Source organism: Palaemon carinicauda, chromosome 18, assembly GCF_036898095.1.
Source record: "Palaemon carinicauda isolate YSFRI2023 chromosome 18, ASM3689809v2, whole genome shotgun sequence".
Classification (NCBI taxonomy): domain Eukaryota; kingdom Metazoa; phylum Arthropoda; class Malacostraca; order Decapoda; family Palaemonidae; genus Palaemon; species Palaemon carinicauda.
In genome coordinates, this window is record NC_090742.1 from 21,793,127 (window position 1) to 21,809,385 (window position 16,259).

The 16,259-nt window shown below is 41.0% G+C and overlaps 1 protein-coding gene across 4 annotated transcripts in view; it reads left to right on the forward strand.

The window, feature by feature from the left end:
- The window catches only part of LOC137657695 (glucose dehydrogenase [FAD, quinone]-like), a 52,152-nt gene extending 38,834 nt beyond the window's left edge, over positions 1-13,318 (forward strand). For all 4 annotated transcript variants that reach the window (XM_068392097.1, XM_068392098.1, XM_068392100.1 and 1 more), the window contains 2 exons: positions 6,758-6,909; positions 12,022-13,318. In XM_068392097.1, the coding sequence (XP_068248198.1) occupies positions 6,758-6,909; positions 12,022-12,172 (303 nt within the window). In that variant the 3' untranslated portion in view covers positions 12,173-13,318. The remainder of the gene's footprint in view (positions 1-6,757; positions 6,910-12,021) is intronic.
- The last annotated feature ends 2,941 nt before the right edge of the window (positions 13,319-16,259 follow it).

The following is a 16,259-nucleotide window of genomic DNA, read 5'->3' on the forward strand; positions in this document are numbered from 1 at the left end:
CAATTGAATTATTCAGGGCATCTCATTATCCTCCGGCGTCACCGGAGGTCGCCCAAACACTTAACACTTAAAGTTGCCTTAGCTAATTAGCTAAGGCTCCTTTATTCAGGACATTTCATTACGATCCGGCCTCACCGGAGCTCCGGCTTCACCGGAGGTCGCCCATACACTTCACACTTATATTTGCCTTGCCTTTAGCTAAGGCTGGTGTTTGTATTTATTTTAAGGGCATGTCACTGCTTCCCCGACCCTTGGAGGTCGGCGGATTACTTTAAGCTTATTATCCTTATGTCATTAACAGACATTGGGTGCATTACAAATATACAGACAATTGAATTTTAAAGTGCCAACAATGGTATGGGGCAGTATCAACTTAAAGTTAATAGTTAGTTGTTTGGTCAATGCAATATGGGTGCTTAGGTAATTCAGTGAGTGCCAGAACTCTAAAATAATAGGTTTTTATCCCTTATCAGAGTTTCAAGCATCACCAGACTCATGTCTCCTTTCTTTTACAGAAGGCCCGTTGTACTGCTGAAGGATGCTCTGCCTCGTTCAGCGACCCCGTTGGGCATGACCTCTGCCGGTCTCATGCTCACTGCTCCATTCCCTTTATCCAGGAACCGGGACAGGCCCAATACCCAGTGTGGTTCCCGGATTTGTGCTCGTTCTGTTACGAGTTGTCGTCAGTTCTGCTGAATGATGATGTAAGTGGGTTTTCCCTTTGTTCCTTATTTCTCGTTGGCAGACACTAATATAGACATGAATATGATATACACAGTATATTTAGGAGGGCAAACCCCCTCCTCCATCACTAATCACTGCAAATCTTACAGGCCGATGATGTCTCTCTTCGGTCAGCAAGGGCTACTCTTCGGCCGTGGGTGTCGGGCTTTGGCAGGAATGCCCCGTCTGGCGCTCCCTATCTCCTCGATGGGGATATGGCCTCCCGTCTCTTCCCAGGCTCGACTACTGCTGCAGTCTCTCCTGATCTTGCTGCCCCTTTAATTGAAGAAGTCAGGGCTACCATTTCCGTGGAGGACGAAACCCTCGTACCGATGGACATGGCTGGTCTGGATATAGACGTAGAACCCAGGGACGAGCAGGTAAGTGGTGCCGAGTTGGTGGAAACCCTTTTCTCTCCTACTCCCTCTTCTACCTCTTCCTTTCTAGGTTTTGATAACTCTAAGGCTTCTCCTCGGGATCCCTCTGCCTCCGTACGACCCAAGGTGAAGCCACTTCGAACTTATAAGACTTCAGCTTTGCCAGTATCAACGTCACCGGTCCCCGGACCCTCGACAGCTCCTGATATTCATATTGCTCCTCGTAAAACCACTACTCCTAAGAAGTCTAAGTCTACCAAATCCAAGAAAAAACCAACGGGTGACTTTCAGGTACCCTGGGCTGATCTCCTCCCCATCCAACTGATCAAAGGATTGGTCAGGGATCAAGTTCAACATCACTCTGGTGCAATAACAGAGATTAAGGATATGATGGCTACTCTGATCCGCGCCGGAACTCAGTTCCCTCCCCCTTCTGCCCCAGACGCATCGAAGCTGCCGCCCTTCGATAAAAACAATCCTTGGCGGTTTGCTTTGCATGCTCCATTCGTAGATGGCTCCCTAACTCTGGAGGGCATGGGCACCTGCCCTCTAGAGGACCTGGAGTTCTATCCCCCGGGCCTAGCATTCCCGTTCAATGGTTTTGTACGGTTAAAGGAACATGCATTGGTCCGTATGGACAAGGTACCGAAGGAAACGGTCATATTTCCAAAAGAGCAGGCCCAGGCTATCTGGGCCAGAACACTATCAGAGTGGGGGTGTATTAACTCCAAGCTCACCCCTCACAAGGGTTCCTACACTATTTTTACGACAGCGGCCTCCATCTCTTTGCCGCTCATAGACAAAGTCACAGAGCTGACTATACAGGCCATCAAAGAAGGCTCTTCCATGCCGGCTCTCAAGGAGACGGACCCCACCTCTTTGCTTATTCCGGGTTCCTCGGCAGCCTGGGATGCTGCGGCCTCTACCTTCACGGTGGGGAAACTAGACCCGGACTGTGCCTCTACTCTTTTCTCTGAGAAGCTTCCCAGATTAATAGAGAGTCTTCTCAAAACTGAGTTCGAGACCCGTACTAGACTTGCTAGGTCCCTCCAATCCATCACCTCCATGGAGTCCCTTGCATCTCTTTACCCAGAGGAAACGCTGTTCAGAGTCGCCACAAAGAACCAGCTGCTATCCTACCAAATAGATCTCCATGACTTCTGGTCAGCACGGGTTAGTTGCAGGAAGTTCGTTCTGTCGGAGGCCACCATCAGGCATGAGCCGAACAGACTGATAGCTTCCTCCTGCTGGGGTAAGACCCTCTTCCCTCAGACCGAGGTGGATAAGGTTCTTCAGGACGCAGCGAGGGCAAACCAGAATTTGCAGGTAAGGTGGGGTCTCTCAGCCAAAAAGAGGTTCGAACCCCAGAGACACACATTCTTCAAGAAGAAGCTGAGGTTTAGTCCTTACAAAGCGGCCCGGGGTACCTCGTCCCCACAGCCTTCCGCGGCCTCGACTTCTCGACAACAGGCGCCTCCTCAGCAGGTAGTCTACCTCGCTGCTCCCCCTGGTACACAGCCCAACCCCTCTTGGATGCCCTCACCTGCATACAACCCTGCCTACGAACCCTCCGGTTCCTTTCGTGGATACCAAAGAGGGAGTTCCAGAGGTAGAGGACAGTTCCGCCAACGCGGCGGGCCCAGAGCAAGGGGTTCCCGTGGAGGGAGGGGCCCTAAGTTCACTCCCTCCCAATGATGTGATGCCGGTAGGAGGGAGACTTTATCACTTCCGGGATCATTGGACCTTCAGTCCATGGGCTCACAGCATAATATCAAGGGGCTTGGGTTGGAAATGGTCACAGGGATCCCCTCCTCCACCGGTGACCTTCTTCCAGAGACCCACTCCCATCCTGGAAGAGTACACTGCGGAGTTACTCAAGAAGAGAGCAATCAAGCGGGTTCGATCCCTGAAGTTCCAAGGCCGCCTGTTTACAGTCCCGAAGAAAGACTCGTCGGCGTTGAGGGTAGTTCTGGACTTGTCGAAGCTCAACTCTTACATCCTTTGCGACAAGTTCCGTATGCTGACTATCTCTCAGGTACGGACCTTACTTCCCCGTGGGGCCGTCACCACCTCTATCGATCTTACCGACGCCTATTATCATGTCCCAGTAGCTCGAAACTTCTCTCCTTATCTAGGCTTCCGTCTCGGCAAGAGAGCCTTCGCATTCAAAGTCATGCCCTTCGGTCTCAGCATTGCCCCCAGGGTATTCACGAAACTGGGGGAGACGGTGCTCGAGCAACTCAGACACCAAGGGATACAAATCGTCGCCTATCTGGACGATTGGCTCATTTGGGCCCAGTCGCACCAGGAATGCAAAAGAGCTACGTCGAAGGTACTCCATTTTCTCGCCAAACTGGGCTTCCAAGTCAACCTCCGGAAGTCCCGCCTACAACCATCAAGCCTCTTCGAATGGTTAGGCATCCGTTGGGACCTCTCAAAGCACAAGCTCTCCCTTCCTCCCAAGAAGGTGAGGGAGATAGCTTCCAAGGTCAGGAACTTTCTCAAACACAAACAGGTGTCCAGAAGAGCTTTAGAACGGGTCCTCGGCCTACTCCAGTTTGCCTCTCTGACCGATCTCCTATTAAAAGCCAAACTCAAAGACATCAATCGAGTTTGGAGAAAGAGGGCGACAATACCTTTAAGAGACAAGACCTCGAAGATCCCCTCTGTCTTGAAAATGAGACTACAACCATGGTCCGATCGGAGGAACCTCTCCAAGTCGGTTCCTCTACAGTTCCCCTCTCCACAAGTGACAATTCATACCGACGCGTCTCTGAGTGGTTGGGGGGGTTACTCCCAACATCAGATGTGTCAGGGCTCTTGGTCACCCGCCATGAGACAGTTCCATATCAATGTTCTCGAAGCCATGGCGGTGTTCTTGACCCTGAAGAGAATCTCCCCTCCGAGGTCGACCCACATCAAAGTAGTCTCAGACAGCACGGCCGTAGTCCACTGCCTCAACAGGGGGGGGTCCAAATCACCCAACCTGAATCAGATCCTGGTCACTATCTTCACCTTGGCAGCCGACAAAGACTGGTTCCTGTCAGCAACTCACCTAGCAGGAGTCCAGAATGTGATAGCAGACGCATTATCCAGGACGAGCCCACTGGAATCGGAGTGGTCCCTGGACATGCACTCCTTCCGGTGGATACTCAGGCTGGTTCCAGGTCTCCAGGTAGATCTATTCGCGACCCGACTCAATCACAAACTCCCGTGTTATGTGACACCGAACCTGGACCCTCAGGCTTATGCCATGGACGCATTAACCCTGGATTGGAACCATTGGCAGAAGATCTTCTTATTCCCTCCAGTGAATCTTCTACTGAAAGTCTTGCACAAACTCCGCTCCTTCAACGGGGTAGTAGCTTTAGTGGCACCTCACTGGCCAAAGAGCAGTTGGTTTCCTCTCCTCCTCGAGTTGAAACTCCGTCCCTTCCGGATCCCATTCCCCAAACTGACCCAGGTGGTCCAAACACGGACTGTGTCAGATTCCTCAAGGATAGCCAAAACCCTAACTTTGTGGATTTCATGAAGTTTGCGGCACGTAGGGACGCAAACATCGACCCAGATAATGTCCTCTTTATAGAATCAGACAAAAGGGACTCAACGATTCGCCAATATGATTCGGCGGTTAAGAAACTAGCGGATTTCTTAAGGACTTCAGACCATTCGGTTATGACTCCTAATTTAGCCATCTCCTTCTTTAGGTCCATTTTTGACAAAGGCCTAGCAGCTAGCACTATAACCACCATTAAGTCAGCTCTGAGGAAAGTCTTCCTGGTTGGGTTTAACATTAACCTGGCGGAGTCTTATTTCTCATCTATTCCAAAAGCATGTGCTAGGATTCGACCTTCGGTCCGTCCTCAAAAGGTCTCTTGGTCTCTAAATGATGTCCTCAAACTGGCCTCCGACACGGACAACGAATCCTGCTCTTATATCACTCTTCTTAGGAAGACTTTATTTCTAACAGCTTTGGCCTCGGGTTCCAGAATCTCAGAACTAGCAGCTCTCTCACGAAACTCAGAGAACATGGATTTCCTCCCTTCAGGTGAGGTACTTCTTTCACCAGACAGGGCGTTCCTAGCTAAGAACGAGGACCCCCAAAATAGGTGGTCCCCTTGGAAGATTATTCCTCTTCTCCAAGATACTTCTCTATGTCCGGTCACCACTCTCAGGGCCTTTTTAGCCAGGACTGCTACCCGATCGTCTGGCCCCCTGTTTATCAGAGAACAAGGAGGTACCATTTCCATACGTGGCATTAGGCAACAGATCCTATACTTCATTAAACAAGCCAATCCGGGATCATTTCCCCATGCTCATGATATCCGATCGATAGCTACCTCCATCAACTATTTCCAGAGTATGGACTTTGATAACCTTAAGAAGTACACGGGTTGGAAATCTCCTATGGTCTTCAAACGCCACTATCTAAAGAACTTACAGGCTCTTAAATATCCAACGGTTGCAGCTGGGAGCCTTATCTCTCCCCATTGATCTTTTGTTCTTCCTTTCATCCATCTCTTCTCTTCTCCCTCCTACCCGCCACTCGCACCACGACGCCGCTTCCTTGGTGGTTCGTTAGCCCTAAGTGTATTACATATTAGGTTAATATGATTGTAACTATTATTGTTTTCCCTTGTTATTAAGTTGGGATATTCTTAGCCATGTCAGTTTTGTTGCATGTTTTCCTCTGATACTCAGAGGTTTCCTTGTTATCATGTTTGTTTATCCTTACTCTCACTATGCCCTGTGGCTAGTTTATATTTTATGCCTACTTACCTGAATTATATATGATTTTCTTTACATGGTGTTGTTTCTCTCCCCTTATTAAATTAGTAGTTATTGTTGGGCTTGGAAGGCATTCTCTGGTACATTTTCGCCCGGCGCCACAGGTTCGACCCAGAAAAGGGATTTTGACGAAGGAAAAATCTATTTCTGGGGAGAGACCTGTGGCGCCCGGCGAAACCCTTCCCCTTATTTTACACGATCCCACCCTTTCCTTTCCAAGCCATCATGGTCAATACAGAAGGATGTTGTTCAGATGGCGCTCGCGTCGTGGCGTGGGTGGTGCGGCGATGGGGATGTGTCTAGGGCCTCTGTATCGGCCCATCCCTTTGGCGAAGGAATTAACTAAATGGAAGACAACCTGTGAATAGTGGATTTCACACGCCTTTGCTTTATACACGACACCCAAAAGGTGCTCGCGCGAGGGTTGTAACCTCAGCATTCCATGCTTTTATCTTTCTCTGGTATAATTGGAAGGTTTTTATCAGAAAAGGTATTCAAGAAGGACTTTTCGCCGGGCGCCACAGGTCTCTCCCCAGAAATAGATTTTTCCTTCGTCAAAATCCCTTTATTGAAGTGATGATATTCAAGTTAATACCTATGCCAGTGCACATTCAAAATTCAAATGTGTGTAGGCCTACTTAAATACTGTAATGAAAGTTTTTTAACTCTTTTTGTCTTCCATGAATACTGCTACAGCCTTTGCCCAATATATAAATGTATAGATAAATGTTGCTGGCTTTATTGAAGTGATGATATTCAAGTTAATACCTATGCCAGTGCACATTCAAAATTCAAATGTGTGTAGGCCTACTTGAATACTGTAATGAAAGTTTTTTAACTCTTTTTCTCTTCCATGAATACTGCTACAGCCTTTGCCTGGATGTGAACACCTTATCATTGAATCTGATGAATATTGGGCATGCTTTGTTGCACACATGTCAACCACAACTTATCATCCTGCCGGGACTTGTAAAATGGCACCGCCTTCAGATCCATATGGAGTTGTGGATCACAGATTAAAGTAAGTTGAGCGTGACACTATTTTAAGATTAACCCTTTTACCCCAGGGGTATTTGGAAATTTCCAACCCCTAACCCCCAGGGGGTTATTTTTTTCCTAGCATATTTTGCAATATATTTTTTTTAAATTGCTCTAACAGCCTTAATTTTTGTCATGGAGAGGTCAGGTTGGTCTCATTCTCTTGGAAAATGACTGAACTTTCTCAAAAACATTATCATAAAATAGGAAAAACTAATTTTTATAGCATTTTTTTGCAAGGACGTTCCGGTACGACCATGGGGGTAAAGGGATGGCTTTTGTGAATCGTACCAGTACGTCCTTTGGGGGTGAAAGGGTTAATATTCTCTACATCTCTTATATTCCAGATGTTTGGATACTTTAATTTATTATTTAAATTTCTGGAATTGTGCTGTTCCTTCTTTAATGAACATTAAAGCTTTAATCAATGTTGAAAATAAAATTTACAATGTATATAAAACCCTATGTTCTGGTTAAAGATAGCACTAGTTAAGAGCAGTTGTATAATTGTCCCATTCCAACTGCCATCATCTTGAAATTAGATTTATTGTTTATGGTGCAATATTTTATTTTAATGGCATATCAAAGTTGGTGTTTCATCCCTGTTGATGATGGACGAATTTTGTAGTCTTTACAGTTACGACGCTTGAAAACAAAGCTTAGGAAATTATTGACTTTTCTTACAATTCTCTTGGTAGTGTTTGTGAAATTTAATTCAACTTTTCATATACTGAAAAAGGTACAGGTACTTCGCAACTTACAACCACATTGGCTGATGTGGTCATAAGTTTGCCAATGGTTAATTCTTCTTCTTCGACTAAAGCTTTTCCCGCTATGTCTTGAAAGCCGTTTCCAATTTCTTCTGTCTCCGATATTCTCCACTGTGCGATCTTTCTCCTCCATATCCACAGTTACATACTCCATCTACCTTCATTTTGGTCTCCCCCCCCTTCCTCCTGCCTGGAATATTCATCTCCAAAAACCTCCTCCCAACATACTCTGGTTAATTACCTTTTATATTGTGCTGTCAGAATGCTGTAATTGCCTAAGTCATATTTTTTATCCCAAAATACCTTGGTTTCCTTAAAAAGCATCAGTTAATTATGACAATAAAATTTTTCGCTGCCTAAATCCACTTTGGTTGTGATCAGCTGACCTTAAGCTGCCGCTACTCTCATCAAATATGTGCACGTATCATTAAAAAAAAAAGTTAGACTTAATTAATTTATTTAAAACTTCTTCAAAATGAATATTACATAGACACCAATATGTTGAGAGTATCATAGCTATTACATACTATACACAAAATAAACTATACGTTGCTTAAATGTACAATATGTGAGATAGTAGGCTGTGCTTAAAACACTGCATTTCAATTTAGTCAGCTGAACTTTAGTTTGTCGACATGATGTGATCTGAATGGAGTCTTAAAATAATAGTGGTTTTCAATGCGAACTGGGCGGTTTTCTATGTTAACGGGGCTTTGTTTAAGAATTTTTGTCTATCTTTTTTAAATATTTGACGTTGGCCAAGTTAAAATGACAGTATCAAGGATATCCTCGCATATAGTTAACAGTATTATTGATATAATTTCTTAACTTATAGGGTATTATTTGCAGATTTCTAATGCTAAATTTTACATTTTGTTTTACTTACGTTCTTGACCTATTGTTAATGCGGTGCTGTGAGATATTGTTTGCTGATTACTAATGCTAAATTACAGGTTTTGACTTGCCCTTATAACATGAGCTATATTTGGCAATTTTTAACTAAATGTTACACCTTGATTAATGTTCTTCTGGAAATTTTTGGTACAGTATTATTAACAGATTTAAAATACTAAATTTCATGTTTTGACTTTTACTTTTTCACATCACAATTTATAACTCCAGATCTCTGGGTTTTGCAAACGTCTTAACCCCACAGTGTCACCAGACGTACCAGTCGTGATTATAAAATCAATCAATCATATGTTGGAAGTTGATAAGTATTTGTATAAAGTAATTTAATATGTTGTACAGTACATGTATTCTCTTACAATAAGAAAGAAAACCGCTATTGTTGCTTGAATCGGTTGTTCATGACAAAGCAGCTGTCTATCATTAATCAATTTTGGTTTTCTAACTTATTGAAATACTGTATAAGTTGGGATAAAGAGTGAAGGAGTAGTTTAGTATATTATCATTTAGTCTCAAAAATGGAACTCGCATGATACATAAGATTAATGATAAAGTAAGTTTTTATTGGTGAATATTTGGGAGATCATAAGTGTTACATGAATATATGTGGCATTACTGTAATTTGCTTTATTTATTGAGGGCCAAAAATCACTACTGTATATATAACCAAAAATTAAAGTATGAATATGAAACTTGGTCTGCCCCCATAAGCTCACAATATAGATTTGCATTTATAAATCTGCGATGTACCGAGGTGAACTGCAATATGGTGATGGATTACCTGTAAAATAGTTGAACACTTGCATACTAGTCCCAAAAAGAGAATTGTTTGGTGTTATTCAAATGAAGATTCAAAGATCCTCCCGTACCAGTTTCTTCTAAGATGGCTACACCACGAGGTGGTGCAATAAATTTTCTCCCTATAACAGTATTCGTTGCAACACCTTATAGGATATTACATACAAGAGTCTTGTATCCTACCTATGATGTATCATATTCCCAAAGTGCTCAAAATGTTTGGTTTATTCTTGTTAGCGAACATGTGTAAGACAGTTTCTATTTCCTTTGTTTCCCACACTTTTTATTCTTTTGGAGATTTATTTTTTCCCTTAACCATTCCTGTGGCCTTATAAACTGTTTAATATGCATTTGTTAGGAAGTAGGTTGGCCAGTGTACCAGCCAGCCGTTGAGATACTACCACTAGTGTTACAGCATCTTTTGACTAGCCAGACAGTACTACATTGGATCCTTCTCTTTCTCGTTATGGTTCATTTCATCTTTGCCTACACATGAACCGAATAGTCTGGCATATTCTTTACATATTCTCCTGTCCTCATACACCTGACAACACTGAGATTACCAAACAATTCTTCACTCAAGGGGTTATCTACTACACTGTAATTGTCCAGTGGCTACTTTCCTCTTGGTAAGGGTAATAGAGACTCTTTAGCTATGGTAAGCAGCTCTTCTAGGAGAAGGACACTCAAAGATCAAACCATTGCTCTCTAGTCTTGGGTAGTGCCATAGCCTCTGTACCATGGCCTTCCACTGTCTTGGTTAGAGTTCTCTTGCTTGAGGGTACACTCGGGCACACTATTCTATCTAGTTTCTCTTCCTCTTGTTTTGTTAAAGTTTATATAGTTTACATTGGAGATGTTTATCTTAATGTTACTGCTCAAATATTATATTTTTCTTTTTTTCCTTTCCTCACTGCTCAAATATTTTATTATTACTTTTTTCCTTTCCTCATTTGGCTATTTTCCCCCTTGGAGCCCCTGCCCTTATAGCATCCTGCTTTTCCAACTAGAGTTGTAGCTTAGCAAAAAATTATTAATAGTAATAATACCGGGTATAAAAAACCCACATTCAGTTTGTTGTCATTTAGGAGGATTTCAGCTTTTGATTTTAAAAACAACTTTGAATTGTAAGTGCTTTTCTGAATTTGAGACTAAATCTATAACCTATCCACTATGAAGATGATAAAACCGAGGGATAAAACCCAGTCGTGGAAGAGGCTACTTTTGCTGGTTTGAAAGAATTAGAAACTACCCAGTTTCCCTTAACTCAATTTACTAGGGTATTTCTCAGAAATAAGGTTACATGTTTGAAAAGAACATACTGTAATTCCTCATTTTCAAAGTTGCCTCCGTGTTTCTCTCAATACAAGTGCTAAAGTAAATGTGCTGATAGTTCTAGGGAAAAGCCATGACAGGCTAGGCTATTTATTATAGCAGGGGTGACAATGGTAATTACTTTTCCACCTTTGAATAATTCACAATTGGCCAACTTTTCATAGTGATGAACTTCATAAGATCTCTGGCTTTCTTTGTTGATAATATGTAACCTGTAATGTACTGTAGATAGAAGGGAGGGAAAATAGGCCGATTTCCTTAATTTTTTTTTCTTTTTTTTCACAACTTCAGTAAATTCAGGTGATGCTGCGCATGCACACGGAGGTTTCTTTAGTGTATGTACTAGTGCCTACATTTCCCTGCTACAATTAACCTGTGATGATTTAGTGGCCAAGCTTGCAAGCGAATAGAGGACAAAGCCAAACTAAACATGCTGCAAACAGTAGTTTAGTTGACTTGGTAACTAAAGAAATTGAGGTTCTGCTAGAGGCTTTTACATCTGTGATGCACAGTGGACTTTCAGAACATTTACTGAAAGAAACATTGTAACATTGAACTCAACTGAGGGAGTTTAGTTATCAACAAAGAAAGCCAGAGATCTTATGAAGTTCATCACAATGAAAAGTTGGCCAATTGTGAATTATTCAAAGGTGGAGGAGTAATTACCACTGTCACCCCTTGGAACATAATTTTCCATTAGAGATTCTGTGAGAAACACCCTTTTCATGAGGGTTATTTAAATCGCAGTATTACCCCGACACAATATATAAAGGAAATGCAGAAAAGCGAACTCCAATTCTATGCACACAATGCAGTAATTGCTTAGAACACCAGGGGAAGACATCTTGAAGCGCTAATAAGGAAACTATTAGGTCTGATCAGTATCACATTACTGAAGAAACTGCAATATGGACATCAGTTGAAAATTAATTTTAAAACCTTTTTCCTTTTCAACAAAGAATTATTAGTGATGAAAACTGAATTTTTATGAGGTAGTTAGTCCTTTTGCAACAAATCTTATGTAAATGTTAGGGCAACATATCTTTTTACAATGCTTTGTAAATAGAAATGTTCATGCATAATTATTAAATATGAACTGGTACACTACAGCTTAACAAATAATCCAACTAAAAACTTACAGGTAATCCATAGTAGAAAGTATTTGAAATAAGTTATAACACATGTGATTTGCTCATTAGAATGAAGTGTTTAGAGTTTTGCTAAGGAATTATTCCTCTTTTCCCCATTAATTAATGTCTTGTGATTGAATTTTTCTCATACAGGGTACGAGGCACACATGGCTTGAGAGTGGTGGATGCGTCAATAATGCCTCTGATTGTTTCGGGTAATCTTAATGCTCCAGTGATCATGATAGGAGAACGTGCGGCTGACCTTATAAAGGAAGACTGGGGTATTCCTATCACTCCATTATGAACAAGTAGATTTATTGATGGACTTTATTAGTGCAGTGATTCCTTGGCATGCAATTTACAGACTTATTTACAGCATTGATGACACTTTGCTGTGATATACCTATAAACATGCCAATGGTTCTCAAGTAATAGGTGCCATGGAATTTTTGGTAAAATCTTCTGGCTTCATTTCCAAATGTCTAAAGATTAGTGGAAAATTTTATTTGCTTTTTTATATGTACTTGGATGTTATAAATGATAGAGATCTTTGATGGTTAAATGATAAAAGTAAAAAAATTTAATTACTGGATACAGAACTTCATTCCTGTAATTAAATTAGTCATTAGTTCTGTCGAGGGCAACATTTTTTATTGCTTAAATTACCACCAGGGCATTATTAGAAAAGCAGTTCAAATGTTGACGTTAGATAGCTGTGACCACAATTTAAGAAGTTATTTTCACAAAAACCATTACCTTACTGAAACCTTAGTCTACATTTAGTATAAAGTATCATTTTAAGAAGTTAGAGATAATCTTCTAGCATTCAAAGTACTGTACCATAAATTTTCTTTCAATCATTATATTTCATGCATAGTCTTCTTACATTTCCAATTTTTTTTTTTTATGGATTGTTTACATTTTCTTATCAATTGCGATCCAGAAACGGCTTTTTGCAACATTGGCTGTACTACTTATTTTCACTTAGCTTAGTAGAGTCTAAAGAAAAGACTAAAAATGATGCAAGTTCACTTAATATAGTTTCTTTACAAGTTATTATAAACATACAGTACTGTATTTCATGGAATGAGCCATAGTACATACATTTCTGGTACTTTGGTAAGTTTTACAATAAAGAAAACCCAGTGAAGCCTTAATAATTAATCTTGTTTACTCTGGCATGCCATACAAAAACTAGTAAAATGTAGGCAGAAATTGGAGCACCTTATTCTAGCTTATTGAATATCTTGACCGGATTGTTTAATTCTTTCATTCATCTATGAAGAGAATAAGTGTTGTTTTGGAAAGAAATGAAGAGAGTAAGGAAGGCTGGTTCAAGAATTGAAGAGACAGTGAAAGATGGAAATGAAAGGTTGTTAAAAGGCGAGGGGGCAAGGAAAAGGTGGGTGGAATAATTTGAAAGTTTACTGAATGTCGAGGAAAATAGGGAGGCAGATATAATTGCTGTTGCAGGTGTTGAGGTGCCGGTGATGGAAGATGAGAATGAAAGAGATTACAAGAGAGGAAGTGAGGAGGGCACTAGATGAAATGAGAGTAGGAAAAGCCCCTGGTATGGATGGTGTGAGAACTTGAGATGTTGAAGGAAGGGGGTGTGACTGTACTTGAATGGATGGTGAGATTGTTTAATATGTTTTGTGTTGTCAGTGATACCAGTAGATAGGGTTTGTCCATGTATTATACCATTAAATATGGGTTAGGGATATGTATTAGTGTTGTAAATCATTCAAGGGGTATTGGTTTGTCGAGTTGGTTGAAAAAGTGTATTGGTAGAGTACTGATTAATAGGATGAAGGATAAAACAGAATGCAATCTTAGAAATACAGGGTAGTTTCAGAAGAGGTAGGGGGATGTATGAATCAGGTTTTTACAGTTAGGCAGATATGAGAGAAATATTTAGCAAAAGGTAAGGTGATGTGTGTTGCATTTGTGGAACTGGAAAAAGCATATGATAGAGTTGATAGGGAAGCGATGTGGAATCTGAAGAAGTTAATAGAATTGGTGTAAGGTTGTTGCAAGCGGTGAAAAGTTTCTACAAAGGTAGTAAACCGTATGTTAGTATAGGAAATTAAGTAAGCGATTGGTTTCCGGTGAGTGGGGCTGAGACAGGGATGTATGATGTTGCCATGGATGTTAAACTTGTATGTTGATGAAGTGGTGAGAGAGGTGAATGATCAAGTGCTTGGACGAGGATTGAAACTGGTAGACGAGAATGATCATGAATACAGTAAGAGGTAAATCCGTTGTTGTTTGCTGATAATACTGTACTGGTTGCAGACGCGGAAGAGAAGCTTGGACGATTAGAGACAGATTTTGGAAGGGTATGTGAGAGAAGGAAGTTGAGATTTAATGTGGGTAATAGTAAGGTTATGAGATGTACGAGAAGGGAAGGTGGTGCAAGGTTGAATTTCATGTTGAAAGTTGAGTTACTTGAGGAGGTCGATTAGTTTAAGTACTTGGTCTTGTTGCAGCAAATGGTGGAGTGGAAGCAGATATAGTGAATGAAGGATGCAAGGTGTTGGGGGGCAGTGAAGGGAGTGGTAAAGAATAGAGGGTTGGGCATGAATGTAAGAGAGTTCTGCATGAGAAAGTGATTGTACCAACTGTGGTGCATGGATCGGAGTTGTGGGGAATGAAAGTGACAGACAGAAATTGAATGTGTTTGAGATGAAGTGTCTAAGGAGTATGGCTGGTGTATCTCGAGTAGATAGGGTTAGGAACTAAGTAGTAAGGGTGAAAACGAGTGTAAGAAATTAGTTATCAGCCAGAGCGGATATGAATGTGATGAGGTGGTTTGGCAATGTTGAGAGGATGGAAAATGGCTGTCTGCTAAAGATGGTGATGAATGCAAGAGCTAATGGGAGAAGTACAAGAGGAAGGCCAAGGTTTGGGTGGATGGATGGAGTGAAGAAAGCTCTGGGTGAAATGAGGATAGATGTGAGAGGCAAGAGAGCATGCTAGAAATGGGAGTGAATGGTGGGGTTTGCAACGCATTTCCGGTAGGCCCTGCTGCTTCCTCCGGTGGCCTAGCATGACCACAGAGGTGGTAGCAGTAAGAATTCAGCATTATGAAGCTTCATCTGTGGTGGATAACAGGGGAGGGTGGGCTGTGGCACCTTTAGCAGTACCAGCCAAACTCGGTCGAGTCCCTTGTAAGGGTGGGAGGAACGTAGAGAGGAAAGGTCCCCTTTTTTTCTATCATTTGTTTGATGTCGGCTATCCCCCAAAAATGGAGTTAGTGCCTTGGTATATGTATTCATTCATCTTTAAAAACAAAGTTAACACTTGTTCTATAGCTTCAGTAAAAAAATCCTATGATGAATTTTGGATTAGTCTTAGTTATACAAACCATTTCAGTTAAATGCTCTAATTCATGCTGATCAAGTAGTAATCTTAACAGTTTATAACTTTACCATTTATATAAATGCCTACATCTTGCACTTCAAATTGTACTTGACTAGTACTTGTGTACTTATTAATAATTTATCTCTTGCTTTTTGTACATCTCAGGAATTTACCAATTGTTTCATTGACTTGGTAGTATTAAAATATCTTGCAAACTTTTTATTTCTTCTAGTTTATATTTTGGGTTAAATCTACGTTCTCATTACTTGACAAATTATTTTAAGTGACTTCATATGCCCGTTTTAAGCAGATCATTACTTGTCTAGGAGGGAATGTTTTTTTATTACATAAATCAAAACGGTTCCACAGTCTTTGTAAACAAATTCTTTTGAAATTTGAAAAACTTAAAACACCAGACGCGAATAAAACTTTTTACAATGGGAAGGTCTCTTTCTGAAGATAGCCAATTAGAATTTTCAAATGTTAATAGTTTTTATTGTAATACAAGTTTTTATGGTTTTGTAAAGCAATGGTTTGTAACCAAATTCAAAACTAAGGAATATGCATGAAGTTACTTACTGTTGCTTAGGTTTATAAAAGGTAGTATTCCCTGTAAGTAATGCTATTATTTGGTTTCAGATGTTTTCATGTATCACAATTTTCTTGAGGATTACTGCAAATCTTGTTAGGTTCTGAATATAATGTAAATCTAATGTACTTGCAACTATTTTTATTACAATACATTCCCGTACCATTTTCTATAACTTTTCAATATTCTGGAAGTTAACTTCATGAATTGAGTCTTTCCAACAGAAAGCTGTGAAAGGAAGGGGTTGAAAACAGAAAGGAAGGAAGGATTAATTGTAGATGCAATTATTGAGTGTTTGTATTTAAATATGGAGCACATGGATATATACTTCAAAGATGCAAGCACCAACAAAGTCATGAGTGGGCTTCATAGATTAAAATCTACAAGCTGACTACAGAACTAAGCTTAAGTCAAGTCATACAACAGAATCTTTGCCAAA